We start from the raw sequence: 24,499 nt of genomic DNA on the forward strand, positions 1-24,499 counted from the left end.
CACTATCTGACGGAACAGACTGTAGTTAGAAATGGTCTGACGTCATGTTTTGAAGCATGGATTCTTGAGTTACCATCTTTGTGCACAGTGGAACCTAACAAACCACATTTGGATAAGAGCAGAGGATCCTGTGTGAAGAAAACGTTCATCACTGCTGAGACTTCGGTCAGTTCAGCACGCAGTCTGCTACTCTAAGCCCTAAATTAACATAAAGATTCATTTCACACTGGAAGAATGCTATAAAGACAATATCTTGATGAACCGTTGCACCTAATAAATAGATCCATGGAGCTTAAGATAGTTTGGATCCATCAGAATAATTAGCTGGTAACATATAAAAGGTGTTGAAATGTAACATCCCAAAACTGCAACAATTATGAAGTAAAAATCTTCATAATCTTATAATTTAGCTTTGAATCTTCTTCACTATTATAAACACGGACTCAGGGTTATTACAAGTGTTTTACACTTGCAATAACCCTGAGTCCGTATTGTTCATTGTCTCTACTTTATATCCATGATGGCAGTCCCAACAAAGATTGTACATGAGAGTTTCACAAGGGTTTTTTCTGCATCATGTCCACTCTACTCTGTACTCTAAAATTGCTCAGCTAAACATTTCTACCCGACTTCCCTGCTGTGAGGTATGTGCAGAACAACATTATCAACCTGAGTGTAAGTTGACCTGACTGACTGCATTTCAGTTTGCAGGTGGGGTCAAAGAGGACATTTCCAGGTGTCCGCAGCTGGAGAGGGCTCACACAAATTCCAAAGGGATTATTTTATTAAGAAATTGGGGCCCAGAGTTCCTAAATGTGTCCCCGCAGCTGGAACACATTTTTCATGACTAACTTTAAAGGTGTGACTGTCAGGAGCCAACTATGGCAAATGTTCTCTATGTTAGACATGGAAAACTGGACAGTTCCCTGTAGAGCCCAGCAGGGAGCAGATTTCCCTTTGTGGAGGGAGCACAGTGAGAGTGAATGAAAAGGGCTAATGCTTTTGTGTGGGAACCAGAATTACAAGAGCTGAGCTGCACATACATGCTTACATGCTTACATGCTTGAAAGTCTTACTCATACGGAAAGTTAAGCTGGATCTTCTCTGTTTGTACCTTCACTTTTCAGGAAATCATTTTCTAGATATGTTGTGCTTTATCAACAACAGCCTCTATCAACTATGTATTTTATGAGCTGGACCAGGGTGTTGTGAATTGGGAATCTTGGATGCCAAATATCATGCAAAACCCTCATAAATCTGAGGGTCCTCATGCAATGGCAAATCGCCAGATTTCAATGTTGGCTTCAAAGCTTTTTATCTATGACTTTTTATAATCTTATTTCCTTTATTTGTTACTTAATATGTAGACTCCACCCCAATTCATATTCAAAAAAGTTCATTTTGACTAAAATACCTATTTTACACTTTAACTTACTTGGCAGTAAGTAAAATATCGGAATTATTATTCTACTACTGCTTCCTTGTTTAGTAATGTTATTACATATTAAAGTTAATTTTGTAATAGATAGCAAATGTTTTATTTCTATCATTTGTTTCATGTTTCACATTTGGAGTAAAACCATTAGGTGGTGAATGACTCCACTCCACCCATTGAAAGAGGGAGGGAATTAAAAGTCAAATTAGGAGAAGAGGGGGAGTCTGCGTAAAACTAGAGAAAGAAGTGTGGAGGTTCTTAAAGACTACAAGGGATCCTCCTCCACAAAAAAAGGAAGCAGAGAGAGGCAACGCTTTAATTCACTGCCTCCAAGAACAACACTCATCTGAGAGCACTTTGTCTTCCTTATTTTCTCCTCTCAGTGAGCAACAAACACTTTTACTTGTTTCCCTCTGAGAAGACCCACAACTGACGTAAGTAGCCCATATGAGTTTTTACACTTTGTTGGCATTGTTGGTCAATAATGTGTCTATATAAGGCATATAAACTGTAGTAACGTGTGTGTGCGTTTTCGGGGAGTGACGCGGCAGCATGACGAACCGGCAGCAGTAACTCACACGTGGCATGAAACTGAGACTTTTAGTCCACGTTAGATAGTATAAAACACTCTGTTTGCCTACACAGTCTGTAGACTATTAAAGCTGATAAGGCTGATTCAACTTTTGGGGCGTTCACAGAAAGCGAGAGTGTCATTAGAAAACAGGAAAATAGCCGAAGATGTTTCGGGAAGTGACCATCCAAATGTCTTCTGTTTCTGTGTTTACCTTTCATTGAGGGGAACACCTCAAATGCTGTCATGGTTGCTCATGTGTAATCCTATAAAGTGCACGTAGCTAATTAGACACATGTTTCATTACAGTATAATTGAAAGATAATTGCCTGAAGCAGTGATCGCAGGAGTGTTTGGGTTAGATACATGGATGCCCCTTAAAGTCAGATAATATATATATAAAATACAAAACTGCATTTTTTTATTTTGATGAATCACTTCAACAAACAACTAAACATTTGAAAGGCAACTATATACTTGTGATAATTTACAAAAATTGACATCGTCACGTTCTTGTTCCCAGCACTACCAATCCCATTTGATTCCATACCTCTTTCCCTGTCACCTGCACCAGGTGTGGTGAAATTGGAAACACGTAGTTATATCCACCACTTTTGTTGGGGGGGGGTGGGGGGGGGGTTGCGTTGTGATTACAATTCCAAACTTTCGGACAGGACAACACGTGAACGCCGCAGCAGACTTGCTCCGGGACACTGACAGGTCTTTTCAGCAGTCCTCCCGGTAACCAGAGCCCGGGCTGAGGTCATGCCCGCGGAGAGACAGCTGCTCGCCGGCCGGGCAGCCTCGTTGCTGGACTCCACGAGGAACAGAGGCTCCCAGGGCGCGTGGTTTATTTTCTTGGAAACTTGTGAGAGTAAAGAGTTTGCCCTGCAGTCCTTTATGTCCGGCAGAGGTTGATAAACACAACTGGTCAAGGTCAGAAACATCCCTGCAGGGAAAAAAGAGCAACTCAGGATGGGGGCATTAACAGAAAGACTTGAAAGAAAGCAGTTCACGTAATGACTGAAGATCATGTTTAAGCCAAATTGATACAGAAGACGTTAAAAAGAAATCGTCCTTATCCACCATAGCCTTTATTGTAAAAACTCTACATAGGCCTATAGCCTACAAAAACTCTCCTCTGACAGTGGAGTCACTCATGGCAACATTGCATCAGCTACTGATGGTCAGGTATTTCAGGAAGCAGGATCCTTACACACACACACACACACACACACACACACACACACACACACACACACACACACACACACACACACACACACACACACACACACACACACACACACACACACACACACACACACACACACACACACACACACACACACACACACACACACACACACACACACACACACACACACACACACACACACACACACACACACACACACACACACACAGCGTATTAGCTTGTTTGCATATCTTTGTTGTTTGTAGGGCACTCCTTTTGGTTCTAAGTGACTGCTGCTGTAACACGCAGTACAGAATAGGCGGGAAACAGAGCGAAGGAATCTGGGTAACCATAATAGAAAAGGAGGCATATGGTACATCAGTCCAGGTGGGGAATAAAACATGAGCTGAAATACACACCAAGGAGCAACTGATACCTTACATGCAGACCAATGCTTTGTTGTTGTGACACCAAGTAGCCATTGCTCCATGTTGAATTTAATATGTTGACTCTCTGTGCTATAAGTGTGAATGGTATGTGTATTTATTGTGTGTTGCAGCCACAGCACAGCAAATCCAATCCATGTGACAGTAGCCTCTACTTAGGTCTTCAGTAGACTGTGTCTGTTCATGTTTGAAATCCTGGTCTGTCTAACCGTTCTGCTGCATTTACTCAAAGAGAAAAAAGACAGTTTATCAACCCGATGAAAGAGCATCCGCACCCTCAAATCTGTGCACTTTTTGAATCTTATGGCAGCATCAGACATTTTAATGCTCTATATTTCTATATTCAATCTTTATTTCAGACTCAAGGTCCATATCACATACAAAAAGACAAGACACACATCAATAAATAAGATAAAATCAATCAATTTCTTGCAGTTTTCTGACTGATGCATCTTCTGCTTCAGGCCTCCAAGCGTTTGATTTCAGCCGTGGGACCTTTGTTGCATGTCATGTTGCATGTCATGTCTTTCTTTACATTACTACACGCCTGCACTTTTCTTAAGAAATGCTCAAAAAGAAATCTCAAAAGCTAATTGAATAAATTCACTTTGTTTTTTACAATTGTCATAGTCACTTATTCTGCCATTTGTCAAGGTTTTCTGATGTATTATAGGCCAAACATTTATTTGAGAATTTTAATCCATCATGAAGACAATCGTTACTTGTCCTTATCGGCTATAGCCTTAGCCCTGATTTCAGACACCCATGGGCCACAAGTTAGCCTGTTTACAAATCTACTCTTGTGGTTTAATGATCAGGTTCATTTGTGGATTAAGCATTCACAGGACTGAATGAGCGCCGCCTTGCTCTGTCGCCTCATTGAGAGTTGGGGAGTTGTGTGTGTACTAAAGGGGTTTCCAGACTTGGGTGTCAGTTACACAGAAATCCCCCCTTTTCAAACTGTTTTCAGCACAAGGGCAGTTCAGTGTGCTTTAGATAATCACATTACAAGTGCGAGCACATAGACTGGTAGACACACGCAGAGACAAATCTGTCCCATTAGATCCTCCTGACTTCTTTCGTACAACACACACACACACACACACACACACACACACACACACACACACACACACACACACACACACACACACGCGTGCACACACACGCGTGCACACACACACACACACACACACACACACACACACACACACACACACACACACACACACACACACACACACACAAAGAGACACCCTAATTAGTAACTACCTTGTGTTTCCTGTTTGAGGTCTTGACTTGCAGCCCTTCCTCCGTCTCTCTTCAAATCCAGTGGTTTGACTTTACCTCCCACTGTTTCTCTCCACCTCTTCTCTGGTTCCCGCCAAATGGAATTGCTGGTTACTGTGTGTGTGTGTGTGTGTGTGTGTGTGTGTGTGTTTCTATTTGTTTGTGTGTGTGTGTTATTTGATTTATACAGTCTGATCCTGTCAGGGTGGTGGGCATGACTTCACTCTGTGTTTTGGTCACCCGAGTCCAAGGTTACAGTGACCAATGACCTGACCTGTGTGTTTATGTGTATACATGTACGTGTGTGTGTTTGTTTGTTTGTAGTATCACTGCGGTCGTTTTTTCTATTAGCTGCCTCACCACTCACCTTTTACCCATTAATCCCAGGCAGTTAATCCCCTAAACTAAACTGTGGTTACATGCTGTTTAAAGACTCCTTGAATCCAACTTTCAGATTGAAATGTCGTCCTTTCAAGATGCTATCCCTATTTCTAGAACAAAAGCAGACACATTGAGCGCTCAGCATTGTTTCCTCTGGGAGAAATAGCTGGTCTGCTGACAGCACAGTGGGAGTATTTCTGAGGACAATGCAGTGCAAGGTGTCAGGTACCCAACTGGGATTTACAAAACAATGACTGGTCACATGGGCACTCATTAGGCAAACCGAGAGAAGAATGTCTCGTCTCAAGGGGCTTCATTAGGTCTCCCCAGTGAAGTAAACATAATAATTATGTCAGATTTTCAATGGAGAGTAAATAGATGCTGTTTTGTAAATCTTTGTTTTTGTCATATATGTGGAGCGTCTTACTCAAAATGAATCCTTTTAAACTCGAGTTGTATCAACTTCTCATAAAGAGGATTATTATTCATGAATGATCTAATGCTTCCTTTTATTTTGTTGGCAATATTGTTTGTTTACTGTTCTGTTTGTTCTTGAGGTTCAACCATAAGTCAATCAATACAAAAATAGGCAGAACTAAGCATGTGTTAATCAAAAGTAGCAAAACATTTGCATTTCATAGTTTTCTTATTTTTTTATGAATGTTTATTAAAGGTTCCATGTCATGGCCATTTCATGATTCCATTGTTGAGGTCTACTAGAATAGATTTACATTGTTCAATGTTTCAAAATCACATTGGTTTTCTCATACAGCATCTCTGTATAGTATGTGTATTCACTCTCTGTCCTACACGCCTTGTTGGAGAAAAATCTCCAACGAGGCGTTCTGGGGCAGCAAAGACAGGTCTTTTCTGTGTTAGAGTTTTACTCGCTACAGGGTATACTTTGAGGGTTTGTGACTTTGCAGACCGCTTACATGCATAAAAAGCTACATGACACACAAGGAGACGGATAATAACCGGAAAAGCATGACATGAGACCTTTAAATAAAATAAAAACTTGAGCTTCGGAATTGTTGTGATGGATTTTATTTACAATAGTTGAATAGAAATGGATAGATTTCTGCCTTTAAATAGTTTCTTGTTGAGTTTTGTGTATTTGGATAAAAGCTAATCTAGGGCGGGGCCTGCTGCGCTATGTGGAAGTGGTACATTGTATATACTTTGTTGCTGGACAATCATTTACCCACTAAAATGGCCTTACATCGGAAAATGCTTGTTCTACATTAAATGAATTCTCACATGTGTTTCCTCGCAGAGCAGCAGCGATGGCGCCCTCTCTCCTGCAGGCGTACAGGAGGCGCTGGTGGATGGCGGTGACGGCGGTGCTGGAGAACCTGCTGTGTTCGGCCGTGCTGCTGGGATGGGGCTCGCTGCTCATCATGCTGAAACGAGAGGGCTTCTACTCCCACCTGTGCTCAGGTAAAACCAGCAGCTGTCCATCACTTAACCCTCGATGTGTTTCTCTTAAACAGCTCCCAAAGCATACTCGTCATACTTAAATCACTGTGACACTTTTTGATTTACAGAAGAATTACAGAGGAATGTTATATTTTGTATATCTGTGTTGGTGTTTATAGTCATTTGTATGCTGCACGTTTTTTTTTAACGAGTTTTGTTAACTTGGGTCTATAGTTGACCTCACACATGAGTAATACTATTATTAAGATAACATACTGGACATTTGAATACAAGTGAATGACTTGAGCAACTCAAAGGAGTATATTTTTGTTTATAGGTAGCCATTATATCTTGTTAATCATTAAAAGGTTGCCTTAGCTTTTCTATATTTTGGTATCTTTATCAAATGTGCTAGCTAATGTGGCAAAGAAAAAGGCTATTTACCATGTATTTAATTTGTTTTTAAATGGAAATGTGCAATTATTATTTATATATTTTCAATTTGCAATGTACTCAGAGTCTCTGTGACCCTACATAATGAGTATTTAAAGCTAATGTCAAAAGTAGTTTCCAACTTGTATGGCTTGTGATCCCTCAGTTTGGAAGCAGTGTTATTTGGAAACTCTGTGACACTGATTGCATATGTCTACCTGTTGTAGCTATTTAGAGACATGAGACGGACAATTCTTCCAATACCCAACAAAGGGCAAAGGTTAGAGAAATGTCTGGAGGAAACATTTTTTGGTAGCAAATCTGGTACCTGATTACTTTCTTCTACACCGTCTGTAGACCCAACGCATGGTCTTTCTCTGTTCATATTCTAACTTTTCCCTGTCTTATCTCGCCCCCACAGCGAATGAGTCCGTGTCTTTGGGTAACTCTTCTGAAGGTCACGTTGAGTGGCTCTACTGCGTGGACCAGGAAGAGATGCTGAATCTGGGCTTCACTATTGGGTCCTTCTTGCTCAGTGCCACCACCCTGCCACTCGGGATCCTAATGGACAGGTTTGGGCCACGCCCAATTCGCCTGGTGGGCAGGTAATGATTGTAAAATAGTTGTTTCATATTCAGTATAATTTATAAAAAACCTAAATCTGTTTTTTCACAATTGCTTATTGAAAAGGTGTTGAATTTGTCCTTTTGACTATTTCCTTTATACATTTCTGCAATACTGAAATCTGGAAGGAGAGTCAATTCCTCAACTACTACTGAGATGATGAAAAAAGTTGACGGCTCACATTCCTAAAATGTTGTGTGAGAATGAATACATTTAGGTGTGTGGGTGTGGGTGTGTCGAGTGTGGAAACGTCTGACCTTACATAAACTTTCAGAATAATTTGCCCTTGGTATCTTCAAAGTTTTACTGTAAAATGTTAAACGCGCAAACACACATTCACTTTCTCCTTCACTCATTCTCTGCAGCTATGAATGGAATTGAGTAGCCATATGCTTTGATAATAAGTTGAGAGCAGATGAAATGTGGTAGAAGATACGTTTATCGGTTTAACCACAGACAGTTTAGTCTTTTGCAGATAACTAACAAAATAACTGCTGTTCTGTGAATCCTACTTTTAATGTTTTCCATGTATGGAAATATGGTAAAGCGTATTCCAGTCCATCTTTTACAATCACTTTGTCATACTGAACAGTGTCTATTTTGAATCATACTTTCACTAAATAGCGTAGCAGTTGTATGACTGAAGACACTTACTCCCACAGATAGTGCGGAGTAATCTGTGGTATTTCCAACACGGCCCTCTGGGAGTTTTTATACGTCCTACATTGTTCCTAAAAACACTTAGAATAATTCAATGAAACTTAATGAAAATAAGACGTGCAATGTAAGAGCTTATTATGTTCTTTTTTTTACTTTTGTTACAGTTTCTGTTTCGGCCTGTCCTGTGTTATAATGGCCGGGTCTGTCTACAATCCTCAGGGTGAGTACAAACACATACAGTGAAAAATGCATGTGCCGGATATCGATGAATCAGATGCAAAATGTGACGTAAGAAATGTTTAGATCTATTTCAGTTATCTTTCAGTTTAAGTTGAGTGTCAGCTTTTAGCACACCATCCGTGGTCATGATTACATGCTGCTTGTCTTGAAGAGCAATATCTTCACGTTTACAAATTATTAATAAATAAAACAACTCACTCATAGCTAAGACAATAAGGGCTACATGAAGCATGCCCTAAATAAAAACATTAAAAAACAAATAACACTGATATAAGTGGTGCCATTTTTATCTCCATAGGTCCAATACAAAAAAATACTTCCGTTTTAGTTTTCAGTTTTTCTTTATTTTTAAGCATTTAAAAAAATTATACAATGAAATGTGTTGGACAAGAGAACGAGTTTGCTCAGCAATAAAAAGATAAAATAAGATTTAAAAAATGATAGTGAGGTATAAATAAAGTATAATATTTAGCAGTGTAACGATACATACATATAGAACATATGTATTAGTCCAAGACTAAGGTACAAGTTGATCCAACATTATCTCACAAGTGTAATGACAAGCAGGAATGTGATAAGAATATAAGAAATAAAGCACTGAAAACATACAGGAAGAAGAGCATTTTACAGGGTATTACATTTCCATATACATTACCACAAACATTTTCTCAGCAGTGACACAAAAGGTCAAAAAGTTACCCATTAGTAAACTTCAACACAGGGCAATTGAGCACTTACAGCAGGTGTAATTGGACAGATGTAAAAATAGACCAAACAATCCATATTTAATTTTGTCCACTTTCTTTACACTCCTTTCTTCACAAATGTCACTGTTTGATCTAACTGATGCCTCCGGCTGTAATGGAAACCAGGTAGTTAAGTTTCAGATGTGATTGAAATCAGGATCAGGTTCAACAGTCGCCTCTTACCACACTACACACATTATAAAACAAAGTTACTCAGCTGGTATTAAATACACACCAGGAAGTGCCCGTGAGCTACCGAAAAATGCTATATTTACTTCCTGAAGCCTATTTATTTAACTCCTATATAAACTGATACTGAAGTGTCACATGTCTTTTCTTGAAGCTATTATTAAATGTGCTATAACTACACCAGGTAGTTTATAAAGATGGACTTTGAAGGGTGGGTGTACAAACATAACATAAACAAGCAAAAATATATTGTGACTTAAACTTCTTGCTTAATCTTCAAGTGCAGTCAATAAAAGGATTGTAAAAACTTCGGTGGATGAGGTTGAAGACATGTCCTGATTTTATTTTGAGAGAGTTGATTTTAACTCTTCCGTGTTTCTGTTTTATGTTTTAACGCAGTCCTGTCAGCGCTCATTTTCTTGGCGCTCTCCTTTAATGGCTTCGGAGGCATCTGTCTGACCTTCACATCACTCACGGTGAGACACAATAATAGACCGATACTTATAAGACCAATGTTTTAAAATGAGGCGGATTACATAATCAGTAGCAAATTCTTTCAGATCCTCAAGATTCATCATTAGAGTATTGTATACACTGCATAGAGTTAACTTGTATTCACCTGTGGTACAAATCTGATCCTTTCTAACTATAACTACTGTTAGTTGTTGCTAAAACAGATCCGGTGTTGTTGTTTTTTCACAGAACAATCAAAAACTGGCTTCTATCAATGTGTCTATCTTGTTTTGATAGTAAACATATTTCTTGTGTATTTTTTAAGAGACAGTCGCTCATCTGTGTTCGCTCACATTGTTTTGGTAGACGACGTCCTGCTCATTGATACCTGTATTTTGACGGCTGTTGTGACCTTTGCTGATGTTGTAAAGAAAGATAGACATGAGATAGAGAGGAAAAAAAGAAAAGGAAATGACATTAACCTCTAGGATGGATTGTATTTCAGGAAAACAACATTACAAGGTCGTCTCAGACTCAGAGGCTTCACTTGTTTTTACACTATGTACTGTATGTTTCCCTGACCAATTTCAGTAATGTTGTGAGTGTGTCTTATTTCTGTCCAAGAAAAGCTGCCACAAAAGAACACGGACAGTCGTTAACGGTACTTTAATTGGCTCCAGGGTTTAAATCTTGAAACGTAATAATAATTCCAGACTCTTAGCCAAAAGGAAACACGTCAATATCTCTCTGTTCCTCCATCTGTCAATGTTTGAGTTGGTAAACATACAAACCAGCGCGTGTGAGAAAATGTAAACACGTCTATTTGATCAAAAACTATATAAACAATTCCAGATATCAGCACCGTGAGAGGGTTATTTTAAAGGATATAAATCACAATTTGTTCCATAATTAGCCTTTTCCTTTCTTTTTTGCTGTAGTTACGTAACTCATATTCTGAGAAAGTAGTAATTTGTGTTCCAGGAATAAATGAGCAGGAAAGTTTTAGTAGCTGAGAGTCTCAGCGTGGTCGCAGCCTATATTTGTGTCAGCTGAGGAAACAGTGTGTGCTGGACTGGGAGCTGTGTTTGTTTACACTCACGCCAGGCATGTGTGTTTGTGTGTGATGTGTCAGCTGGTACCAACATTGTCAAGTGTTTTTATTGTTGCTGCCGCCTCCTGTGTCATGGCAGGTATTCCGGTATGTGTGTGCATGTCCCAGAGTCAGAGCAGCACACGACCTCTCCCAAATGGAAACTCCCAGTTGTGTTTCCACCAATAACGGCCCGTTAATGAAAACACACCCTCCCCAAAGCTCGGCCCCTGCACCTCTATTCAAAACTCTCAAGGACATGCTTTCTGTAGTCTCCTCAGTTACCCCTCTCTTATTCCTTTGTTCTTTTTTCCCATGTTCCCACTCTCTTATATTCCACTGTTCTGCACAGCAGTCAGCAGAAAATCAATGCAGAACCTTTTCAACTCTGCATGACTGTGTACACACGTGGTGGCATGGTTATGTACATACAGGAGACGAACATGAAACATGTTTAGATAAGGAAGCTGAGTATAGACAGATGACCCTCGCCGGTGACTTTCCCCCCTGTAGCCTCGCTCTGTGGAAAAGAAAGCAAGGCTCTCAGTCTGGGGATACATTTAAATAAATATTCTGCTCCTTTCAACTGTTACCATATATCTCACTGAGACGGTTTTCAATGTGAATCTGAGAGGGCTGTTTAACTAAAGAAACATATAAGGAATTGTTTGCACCATGTCACAAGTTATGTTAGTTTTTTTATTTGAGAGAATTGAAATCCCAACAACATTGTAAAACGAAATAATTTGCTGTTATGTTGGGTTGTCCATCTGTCTGTCCGTGCGTTCCATCCCTTCAAACATGATCGCTAAGGAAGACAATGAGGGAATTTCTTTAGATTTGGTGCAAACCTTTACTTAAACTCACGGATTATCTGTTTAGAAAAGATGGCTTCAAAGGTCAAGGTCACTGGGACCTCACAAACATGTTTTTGGGCTTACTCAACAATGTATTCATGTTAATTAGTGCAATCTCACATAAATGTCAAGGATGGAAAAATGGCATGTTGATGGAATTAAGTTCATAGCTTTACCAAGTGGATCATATGTTCTGTATATAACCAGGTGGTGCCTTTTCCACCAACAATTTGCTTGTAAGAGTTTTACAAAGGTTGTATTGATACCAGTACATTTTCATAGGCAAACACACCATGTGACACACACACACACACACACACACACACACACACACACACACACACACACACACACACACACACACACACACACACACACACACACACACACACACACACACACACACACACACACACACACACACACACACACACACACACACACACACACACACACACACACACTTGAGTAATTTCCAACTCCTCCCTCCTCTGTGTCCATGTACGACCTCTGTATCTCTAATTGGGTTTGGTGTACCAGCATTGACTGACCGCCACACTGTTGTTGTTGTTACTCTGAAACAAATGATGGCATGGTTCAAAGTCTGAGAGATGTACGCACACATACCCTCATCATTCAAATCATATGCTTTACAGAAATAGCTCAGAACACAATAATCTCTGTTACTGCATAAGGACAACACTTTCCCAAGTCAGTTAATGAGGGCAAACCTCCCGATTCAGATGCTATGATATCTGTTTTGGTAGAATTACATGTAGCACTTTACAATATAGCACAATACAATTTGAACAATCATAATCTTTTTCCAATTCCGGCAGAAATCAGATATCATGATTGCTTTTGCTTAAAGGAACGTCTTGAATGTTGATAATGAATTAATCTGCCTGTGTGACCTTGATCAAGGTAGTCAACTCCTCCTTACCCAGGGCACTGGTGTTATGTGCACATTCAATTTGTGTGTACTAATAATAATATATAAAATTATGTTGCAACTAATTGGCAGAGAAATATATATTTCGAAATGAATTACAGCAAAAAGTCCAAAGGGTTTTACTGAAATAAGGCAGTGATGAAAATGTTAAATGAATAACACACCAGCAGTTCAGCTGAACAGGGGACAAAACGAAACATTTCTAGAGAGCTCAAATAGCCCTATTTAAAATCATACAGAAGTGCAGTTAGTGACACGATTTAAAAACTATTTTGTGTGCTTTTGTGAAGGAATGGAGGAAAAAATGATAAGTAAAAATGTTGAATAGAACAACATAATAGAGGGTTACATTTTTAATAAATGTTCATAAGATGCAAATATCATCTTGTTAAATGTCCATATAATTGTAAATTCTTACACTGACAGGCTCTGACTGAAAGAGTGATCAATCTATTGGAAATGGCAATTTGAAAGCCGTTCCTTAACTGGAAATTCTGAAAAAAAGCTTTGATACATGTCCAAATCTTGTGCTAGACTCATTTACCTGTGCGAACACACCCTTGTGGTTTCTTTGTCACACACACCCTTGTGGTTTCTTTGTCACACACAGCCCTTAACTACCCTTAATGGTGCATGTTAACTATGTATGGTATCTTTTATCGTGTATTTTCCTTTGTCAATGAAGGAATGTGGACAGTCTTCCTGCTCTTACTGTAACTTATGTAGGGTTACCCTTCATCTGCATTGGGGCCTGTCTGATCACATGCTAGTGAGAAAAGTGCTCTAGGCTATTTCTCACTGCTTGTTACGAGGGCTGCCGTCTGCATGCTAACTTTGGTCTCAGCTAGAAAGAGAGGCTCTTTTAAATGTACTCGACAAATGGAGCCCATTACCGGGAATGTGGTTTGTTAGTTTGGGACAAATACAAGAAACCAGTCAAACATGAGTCCCACATTGTGGTTTGAAGTTTCCAGACAGGGCAGTTGAACCACCACCATCTTTACATTGGACCATTATATTTTGTGTTATATAAGTGTATTGCAGCTGGACACTCCGCCAGCGCTGTGAGGAATAAGGGTTTGAATCCATGAACAGTGTGAAAGGGCTGCAGAGGATTGAGGTGGAGAGAAGAAGCATGTGCTAATCAGCTGTGGTTGAGTGTTTCCTGCTGGGATCTCCACAGAGAGAGGGGGTGCAGCTGCAGCTTGGGGAGATCAGTCAAATCTAAAAAAATATTCTCCCACTACCTCTATTTTTTGCTATTTCTATCCTTGCTTATTTTCATGCACGGCTCTACTTCTTTCTCCCTCTCTCCTGTTCCCTTTCTCTTCCCATTCCCCATATCAAAATCTCACTGCTCATTAAGCTACCATTTGGCCTGTTCTCTCAGCGATTAAAGTCTTAATTAAACTCGATGCCAAAGTCTTACAACACCCAAGTGAGCGAGCACAGCAGGAGGAGAGCCTGAACTGATTTGTCGTGACAAGCGAAAGGCCAAATCTCCAGTTGTGTGTGACTTCCTGACTCCGGTTAACCCTAGTGTTGCCTCCACAAAGGTCACGTGTTTCTCTCGTTGGCATTAGCATGCAGAACATGTGCGGCAAAGTTCTTTTTGAAAAATGTATTTATTGAAAACTGCCCTGGATTTGCTGCCCTGGTGGGAGTCCCGCCTGCTGCTGGCACATGCACACACACGTGCAAACACACATGCAGACGCACATTTCACACTTTTTCTTTACTTTCCACCTCACATACAGATTTATCAGACACACTACTGCACCTCTGAAAGCAAACATCAGTTATCTGACATCTAGAGATGTAAGAGATGTATACTGTCCTGTGTGCTCAGAGGCTCCTCTCGGCTACGTTCAACAAACCTCCGCAGCCAGAGAGTCCAGCGCTTTACATCTCATGGTCACAGTTAGACCGTGAAGTATTTGGATTCTCAGAAGCGCTGAAAGGGACGGGTGTTCAGCGGGATGTTTTTCTCATCTCACCCTGACAGTTGGGCTCGCTTTTGAACATCCTCAGGAAAGCTTTTTTTCCTGTTTACCTGCAGACCTCTTTGTGTCAGACTTAAGAGTAGATCTTTCTTCCGCCTGCGATAAAAACACACACACACGAACATATTAGTCTGCCAGCCACAAACAGTCACCACAGCCTAATCTCCAAACAACAGCATGGAACACACACCAACACTTCTACAAAGAAAAGTACACATTAGTTCTCACCGTCATTTAACACTTAAGATCTTACCGGACGTAGGAGGCAGAACAACTCTAGAAATCCTTAAGTGGTTATACAATTCCTGGAAAGCCTTTATTGTAAGTTATTTTAATGGTTTGTCCCCAGAGACTTGTGTCCTGGTGACCTTGGGGTCAGGATGCATACCAGCAAGCTGCAGATTTACGCTGCAGCTGAATTAATCTTTCCACATGTTTTAGTTCAATAAATTAGTTTAAAGTGTATTTTTGTCACAGCGTTCCCAATTTCCCAACTCTGACTTGCCATCATGTGGTCCAGCGTCAGAACGTGATAAGTGAGGAAAGGGCAGACTGGGAGGACAAATGAGGCACACTGACACTACAGGATGAACTCTGACCCAGCGGGGAGATTAGGTGACGTCAGTAGAAGTTTGTAAAACCCTGGTCAGTGTTGAGAGAGAATAGTGAGCTTGTCATGCAGCACACCAAAAATCCCATACATGTGATGTTATAATCGTGATTGACCCTTTTACAACTCTAATCAAAGGACACTGAGTGGGCTGCCAGCACAATAGGTCATTGTTACATTGTTAAGCTTCTTACTACTGAAAATAGGTCGACCTAATATATGATGTGTTAGTGCCTGTTGCCCACCACCTTGTTTCCTTTGCTGTGTGTCATGTGTGCCCCCTGGCTGGGTCCACCGAACACTCAGAAGTTCTTTGATAGCTGCCTATAGATCGGCTTCCAAATGTTTAATCCCAACTCAAAGAATGTGTTGAAAAAGCAGGAATAAAGACGTAAAGCTTAGTCTGCGTTTGAACTATAGGGTCAGTGAGGACAAAACCTGGGTCATGGTTTTGTTTCTTGTTCCCTCACGACATGGAAACTAATATGTCTTTAATGAGTCTGCTCTGTGGGGCGAGAGAAGTGTGACAAGGTGCAAACACCAGAGGCAGGAACCCTTCAAGAGGAACTCCAGCCTGCTTCATCCTGCTCACACAAAGCAGCTTTCTGCCCTCTGCTGGTCAAAATAACATACTGCGTCAGCCCATCTATGTTACATGCCAAAGTATTGTATGTCCTAAGGGCGCCGGAAGCGGGGGGGGGGGGGGGGGGGGGGGGGGCATTGGCCCCCCCACTTTGCAGCCCTGCTCCACATTTTCGCAGCGGCGGATGCCGCGGAACACTGTACAAATCCTGTTTCATTAATTCCCCTCTACTCTAAAGTCGCATCTAAAACGCGATCTGATCTAGCTGTGTATATTTTGTTATTTGTTATTGTTATATTCAATCTCATTAGCTACAGGCATTTTCGTAGCTTGTAAAGGGAAGATGACAGCTCTCACTCGCCACTCTGCTCTTCCACAGTGCCGCTCCCCCTCCGTCCGCTGAAATTATGAAGTAAAGGCGTATAGTAGCCTAATCAGGTGAATATGATTGATCAATAACTAACATATGTTTCCCCTGCAGCTGCCCAACATGTTTGGTTCTCTGAGCTCCACCATCCTGTCTCTGATGATCGGCTCCTACGCCTCCTCTGCTGTCACCTTCCCTGGAGTCAAGGTAAATTACAAAGCATATGTTAAAGATCACTTTGTACAACACAAGAATACATTGAAGAGCATTTTGGGATATATAAAATTTTAGAGCATTATTGCAATATAAAGAAAAATTATCACATTTATTTGTATTACTTCTTGTTCTGACATTCTTAGATGTTTCCTTGAAGTCAAAAACAATGTAAATCTCTGTGCCTTTACATTTCACAGCAGCTTAAATTAATACATTAGCATTAACACTTGTCGAAGTGAAAAGGGTCTTTTGTAGTGATGAACCCACAGATACAAATCTCATGACTGCCACTCCCCTTAGCTCTACATGTTGCTTTAAGTGTTTTTCAGTGAATTAACCATGTCAATGCTACATTCACACTTTCCCCATTACCTAACAAGCAAACATAACAAAAACAACTCAAAGCAAATTCCAGATGCTTAAACAATCTGACAACCCTTCCACTCTCTTTTTACCAGATCATCTACGATGCAGGTGTGTCCTTCAACGTGATCATGTGGGTTTGGGCAGGCCTTGCCGGGTTCGTCTTCTTCAACTGTTTCCTCAACTGGCCCACTGAAGGCTTCCCAACCCCCGACGAGGTAGACTACAGGTGAGTGTGAACGCCAGTTGATCGCCTTATCTCTTGAAGATACCAAGGCACAAGCATGTTCATCAGAAGAGCGGACCTTTACTTCAACCTCAATGTGTGTGTGTTTTTGTGTGTTTATAATAACAGTAAGATCCTCACACTGCAAGAGACGCCTTCATCTGACCAGAAGATTGTCGCAGAGAGACTCAACGAGAAAAATGGAGATATCCGACACTCCACAGAGAAACTCCCTAATGGAACTGACTTTGATTCTGCACCCAGTAAGTCAACAAACACAACTAATATTCTCTCTGCTTTTATATCAGCGCCTGCCAATCTGTGGTCAAATTTGTGGTTTTACTTATGAAGGTTCTTTAGTGAGTAATATGACCTGGAAATATTGCATTTGTAGCTAAGATAAGAGCTGGTTGAATTTTCCAAATACTTAAATATTGCCTCAGTGTTTTCATTCTGAATCCCTGTAACATAAGATTTACTTGACAATCCTTTACAAAAGGTAAGAAGATAATGCCGTCCCACAGTTCCTTCTAGCAGCATAATAGCCTAGTAAAAGTACAATCAAAGAAGTCCTAAGTCCTCGTGATTTCTCCTTCACATCAAAACAGGGTGTAGATCAGCTCTCACATTTTTAATCCTAACTCAAAGAAAATGCAAGAAGAAAGACGGTAGCTTAGTCTGTGTTTGAGCGACAGGGTTACTGAAGACACAACCGGGGTCATGGCTTTGTTTCTTGTTCCCTCACGACATGGAAACACATTTTTCATTAATGAGTCTGCTTCATGGGGAGAGAGAGAAGTGTGACCGGGTGCAAAGCCAGGGGCAGGAACAGTTCACGGAGTCTGGGTTCCCCGGCTCACACAAAGCAGCTGTCTGCCCTCTGCTTGTTAAAAGAACATACTACATCTGGATTAAAAGACTGTTCAGAGTCAAGACAGCCCATATATATACATATGGATGTAAAATGAGGTGCTTGTTTCCCTTCAGATTTTCTTTAAAATATATTTTAGAGGCTCATATGGCCATTTATAATAAAAGTCCTTACAGAATGTTTCTTAAGTTACTTCTGTCTATATTGTAATCATTTAGTTATCCCCCTGATATATCATTAGACCATTTGACCTTTGATCTAAAGATATATCTGAGAAGAGGTCACTAAGAAAGGAAGGCTGTTCCCCTCGTCGGGATGCGACCCCTAAGATGGGAACCACCAATTTATACTGTATGATAAAACTGCTTTTCTGAAAGACTGACAGACTCAATGTTTTACAACGTTTACACTCTGATAAGAAAGGTAATCTCTAATATGCATATAAATGTAAATAAATGTACCTGCGTCTCGTCTCTCAGAGTCTCCTCCCTTCCGCCGGTCTGTGTTCTCGCCCATCTTCCTGTGGAGTCTGGTGACGATGGGGATGTCCCAGTTGAGGATCATCTTCTTCATGGGAGCGATGAACAAGATGCTGGAGTTCATGGTCACCCACGGTGAAGAGTTTCGTGAGTTTCGAACCCCCAAGCACTTTCCCAGCCATTTTATTGTTATCAAGAACTAAAAAAAACATTTACTGACAGAGTGGTGTTTATTTTTACATTTCAGCATCTGACGAGCTCGAGATAGAAAAGAAAGGTTAGTAATGGAATGCTACGGCTTTAATTTGTATAATTTCTCCGGCATATCCTTCTATTTTCTTTATTCTTATTTGATAGAATGTCTTGTTCTTCAGTGAGTTTCTACTCGTCAATCTTCGGCACACTGCAGCTGCTGTGCCTGCTCACATGTCCTCTGATTGGATACATCATGGACTGGAGGATGAAGGATTGCACTGATGAGAAGACTGTCCCTCCAGGCACAGAGCAGAGGTACATTTTTGAGATAAAATAAAACTAATAATTACCAACAGAAAACACAAAAGTGACTAACAATTGAGAATTCCCTTTTCAAAAGAGAAATAAATTGACATCTTTGGTAATCAACCTCTTATTCTTTAGTTTGTATTCTTTAGCCTTTAACAAAGTGTTGTGTTGAGTATTCTCAACGGTACATTATGTTCGATGTTTCTAGTTATGACAGACATAAATATGAATATTGGATGGTATCTTCGAGAATCACAATAATGTTAAAACCCCTCTCTGTCTGTTCCCCATCAGGCAGACCAGTTTACCCACGAGAGACCGTAAGATCCAGAAAGTGACCAACGCCATGAGGGCTTTCATTTTAACCAACCTGCTGCTGCTCGCCTTTGGAATCTGCTGCCTCATCGACAACATGCCTCTACAGGTAGCACACACCCCTCAAAACATCCTGACAGTTCACAGTGTGCCGCTGCCCGGTGTAATTCAAATCTACCGCCGCGCGCACCACAGACACACAGCTGCTGCCCTGCCACAGCACCGGAAATGGAACTGCTGGGAGAAAAACTGACTATCAGAGATGTAACGTTATCTTTGATAATATTTTGTCTCCTCATTTTTCGGAAGTAAAGAGAGATTTTGGCATAGTTTTTATTTATTTAAATTACATTTTCGTCTCGTCACTTTTCATCAACGATATTGTATGTTGATTTCGTTACAGTTATTGTCGGTGCCGTCTCGTCATCGTCTCGTTTTAGTCATGGAAAAAAAGGTTGTTGACGAACATATTTCGTCATGGTTTTAGTCAACGAAATTAACACTACTACAGAGACACCAAACTGCACCATAAAGTCACAAATGAACCAAAAAGTGAGCCACCAAACATCTATCAAGACACACATTACTGTCCATGTACATAACACTATTATAAAGACACAGGATTATCTCTAAAACAAAAAAAATAGAGGCAAAACCACTACAAAGTCTGTGTCTGCGGTCCAGTGCCATAATCACACATTATGGTAGACAGAGTAAACAAGTAAAGATAAACAGTCCCCGTTGATTGTGTTGCTTCTCTTCTCCTTCTCTACCTCAGATCCTGACCTTCATCCTCCACACGATGGTCCGAGGCTTCATCCACTCCTGCTGCGGAGGACTTTATGCTGCTGTGTGAGTGCAGCACTGCTAATTCATCAAGCTACTACATCTAACTCCCTGTTAAACACATTCACAGCTAAAAAGAAGTTGAAAAACAAACCTTAGGGGGTGATGTTTCACAAAGTGCACGCCGAACTAAATAGTTGTAAGTGGCTTCACAATTTAAGATATTTCTATTGAATGATATTTGAGCCACATGTCTTGACAAAGGGGATGCTGCATTATATGTGTCAAACATTCACACCACTGAAACATTCTTTTGACAACAATTAGGAACTAGTCGACAGAGTAAGGGATTCAAAAGGTATACTTCTTTAATGGAGTGTCTTTGTCACTTAACCTTTTTTTTTTGTAAATTGGGGCTCATTTAATTAGGTGCTTCAAACTCTTGGTAACCACTTGATTCTCTCCCACAGATACCCGTCCAACCACTTCGGCACGCTGACAGGCCTCCAATCCATGATCAGCGCTTTGTTCGCTCTCCTGCAGCAGCCGCTCTTTATCGCCATGGTCGGACCACTGAAAGGAGACCCCTACTGGGTGAGGACATACACTCTTCTCTAACTCCACACACTTGCAGCGAGTTACAAAATAAATGAACTTTGTGACTGAAACTGTAACTTTCTTCCATCAGATAAACCTGGGCCTGATCCTCTTCTCCTTGGCTGGCTTCCTGTTACCGGGTTATCTGTACTACCACCGCAGACAGCTGATCAGGGAAAAGGAGGCCAACGACAAGAAGGCGGCCGGACAGGAGATGCAGGCGCTCAACGAGAATGAAACCAACGGATACAAACCTCACACTAACGGGCTCCATGCTGCAGAGGCTTAGAGCGGCCACACAGAGCACAGAGGGCCTTGTAGGTTTATAGGTGCCTTCAGAATGAGCACCAGTAATCTACGCATCCATATACACTCACTGGCCACTTTATTTGGTACACCTGCTCATTAACGCAAATATCTAATCAGCCAATTAAACGGCAGCAACTCAATGCTTTTAGGCATGTATACATGACGTGGTCAAGTTGACCTGGTGAAGTTCAAACGGAGCATCAGAATTGGGAGGAAAGGTGATTTAAGTGACTTTGATTGTGGCATGGTTGTTGGTGCTAGACAGGCTGGTCTTGGAGTATTTCAGAAACTGCTGATCTACTGGGATTTTCACGCACAACCATCTCTCGGGTTAACAGAGAATGCTCAGAAAAAGAGAAAAGAATCAGTTGTCGAAGAATGTCAGAGGTCAGAGGAGAATGGCCAGACTGGTTAAAAATGATAGAATTGAGCATCGTTTAAATGCCACAGCCTACCTGAGTATTGTTTCTGACCATGCCCATCCCTTTATGACCACAGTGTGCTAATCTTCTAGTGGCTATTTCTAGCAGGATAACGCGCCATTTCACAAAGATCAAATCATCTCCAACTGGTTTCTTGAACATGACAATGAGTTCACTTTACTCAAATGGCCTCCACAGTCACCAGATCTTAATCCTATAGAGCACCTTTGTGGTGGAACGAGAGATTCACATCATGGATGTGCAGCCGACCAATCTGTCGCAACTGCGTGATGCTATCATGTCAATCTGGACCAAAATCTCTGAGGAACGTTTCCAGCACCTTGTGGAGTCTATTCCACAACGAATGTATGCAGTTCTGAAGGCAAAAGGGGGTCCAACCAGGAACTAGCAATGTGTACCTAAATAGTGGCCGGTGAGTGTATATTTCGTTGTTCCAGTTGTGTTTTGGTCACTGCTGGTGTACATTTAGCTCACTACAAACCAAACCACAGAGAAAATAGGATTCCTCATGTTTCATTATGTCTTTCAGTTCCTTGTGATTTCGGTCATCATCATTTATTTATTTATTTTGGAAATAAGTGTCAAATAGCCAAATTACTGTGATTTTAAGCCATAGATTTCAATATCTACCACACACAAAGACACGTGCACACAACCTTTGACAGACTGTGTGTTAGGTTGCGGATATCATGGTACTTGAAATTCTATTATATAGTTTTAGAAATCGCCTGATAATCATTACAATCCTCGCTAAAACCAAAGAACAGCTTGAAAATACTTGGAAAGTTGCACTTTTTACTTCAGTATTATTTCAAAAGTGTGCTTAATGAAGCAAACTTTTTGTGTATTGTGCTGTTTCTACTGTACACCCTCTGGTTAAAAAAAACAATACTTATATATGTGTAAAACAGATCATATACGTATCAAAGAAAATATAAAGCGTTTGAACATCTAAATACCAGACTTCTGGTACATGTAAAGAAGCATTTGAGGTAATTTCAGAGCCCAAGTTATTCTCACACACACACACACACACACACACACACACACACACACACACACACACACACACACACACACACACACACACACACACACACACACACACACACACACACACACACACACACACACGCACAAGTTACCAAGTGGATCATATGTTCTGTATATATTTATCCAGGTGGTGCCTTTTCCACCAACTATTTGCTTGTAAAAGTTCTACAAAGGTTATATTGATACCAGTACATGTTCATAGGCAAACACACCATGTGACACACACACACACACACACACACACACACACACACACACACACACACACACACACACACACACACACACACACACACAGATAGGCTGGTTGTAGAGACACCATATCTACCTCCTGTTTCATTTTGTTGTACTGTCTCTCTGCAACCGACCCCCTCGTCTGTTCATCAATGTTTTGTTCTCATTAGGAACTATTAATCATATTATTGTTAAATACCTGAAATTAAAAATGAACCAAGTACATCATTTCTTATTGTGCATTCATCACAGAGGTATTGCTTAGTCAGCCCTTGCATTTCTGGATTTTTATATTTAAATGTTTTTTTATATAAAGGAAAAGTTTGTTTTATGGAACATTCACAAGGAAAAATATGACTGACTTAAAATTCTGGCACACAGTGTTTGTTAATGTTTTTGATCACTTCGTACTGTTTATGCACAGAAATGAACTAGTGTGTGTATAAAATATGTATTTAAGTGTATTTTTTTACTCATGCATTAGCTTTAAAAGGGAAGCGTTTTCTTTCATCAACAGTTATTTTGTAGTGTGCTTATCATAAAAGAAGCTTAGATGATTGATTGTGTATTCTGCGTTTGCTTTTTTTGTAAACAAACCTCCATCAAATTGTTTTTTGTAAATATAACAGGTGTGCCTTGTATTTTATCACATATTCTGCTTGCTTTACTATATATGGGTGCGTACAGTATATTATCAACCGATGGCTTTGGTTTAACATGCTTTTTAAATTTGATTGTTCTGCTTGGATTCCCAAAGTCACATTAAAAGGACACTGTTTCAGCCAGCAGTAGATCAAAACAGAACATATATATTATCCCAAAGTGACAACAAATGTTTGTATACATGTTTGATCTGAACACAGCAACAGTAAAGTGTAGAGTTATTGAATCAATTGTACAATTTTAAATGTTTTGACTATTATTTTCAGTGTGAAGTATGCTTTTAGATGCTTTTCGTTCTGGTCTGATGCATTTCTTTCCTGATTTTTTTTCGTACATAAAACGTTTTAGCTTTTTGAATTCCTGCTCACTTGCCATGAAGGAGATTGTTTTGTTTTAACCCTGTGCCTTTGCTCCTATCTTGCCTTTATTTCAACAGATTTGAATGTCAGATGAATGCCTCTGCCAAACATCTTTCTAGGTAAACCAAAGCCAATGAGTAGCTTGATATGTTGAGTGCATTACAATAAGAGTTGGTGAGGTTCTCCAGTTTGGCTTATGTCATTACTTTCCTCTTGTACAGTATTTTGTAATGTTTGAAACATATGAACTAGCAATTCCAGCAACTACTGACTTGTCTGCACCTCTGCAAGCTTCCATAAAGATCAATAAATAATTTGTCAGACAACAGTAATTTGCTGTCTGAATCCTTAGGTTGAAGTTTAGTCAACATCTCCGATGTCCTCTACTACAACAACAAAAAATCCGTTGCCTTGTCTGTATTAAGACCAACACATAAAGTGGCGTATCTTATTTCCTTACCCTTGGGGGTTGAAGTGTAAAAGTGTGTCTTCTTTCCTTCCATAACTATATCCAGCTTCTGAATTTGTTAAACAA

At 40.3% G+C, this 24,499-nt stretch overlaps 1 protein-coding gene across 2 annotated transcripts; it reads left to right on the forward strand.

Moving 5' to 3' along the window:
- The first annotated feature begins 1,695 nt into the window (after positions 1-1,695).
- Positions 1,696-24,292, forward strand: slc43a1a (solute carrier family 43 member 1a). 2 transcript variants are annotated; one of them, XM_034092709.2, is made up of 15 exons: positions 1,696-1,869; positions 6,598-6,761; positions 7,594-7,777; positions 8,621-8,676; positions 10,031-10,107; positions 16,661-16,753; positions 17,221-17,354; positions 17,481-17,614; positions 18,702-18,848; positions 18,949-18,978; positions 19,076-19,211; positions 19,500-19,629; positions 20,299-20,372; positions 20,777-20,900; positions 20,995-24,292. In XM_034092709.2, the coding sequence occupies exons 2-15, from the start codon at positions 6,608-6,610 to the stop codon at positions 21,190-21,192; spliced, it is 1,671 nt and encodes a 556-aa protein (XP_033948600.1). In that variant the 5' UTR covers positions 1,696-1,869; positions 6,598-6,607; the 3' UTR covers positions 21,193-24,292. The 2 variants fall into 2 exon arrangements, with proteins under 2 accessions (XP_033948600.1, XP_033948601.1); XM_034092710.2 differs by having other exon boundaries at positions 6,603-6,761.
- The last annotated feature ends 207 nt before the right edge of the window (positions 24,293-24,499 follow it).

The sequence above is a fragment of the Pseudochaenichthys georgianus genome, chromosome 10 (genome assembly GCF_902827115.2).
Source record: "Pseudochaenichthys georgianus chromosome 10, fPseGeo1.2, whole genome shotgun sequence".
Classification (NCBI taxonomy): domain Eukaryota; kingdom Metazoa; phylum Chordata; class Actinopteri; order Perciformes; family Channichthyidae; genus Pseudochaenichthys; species Pseudochaenichthys georgianus.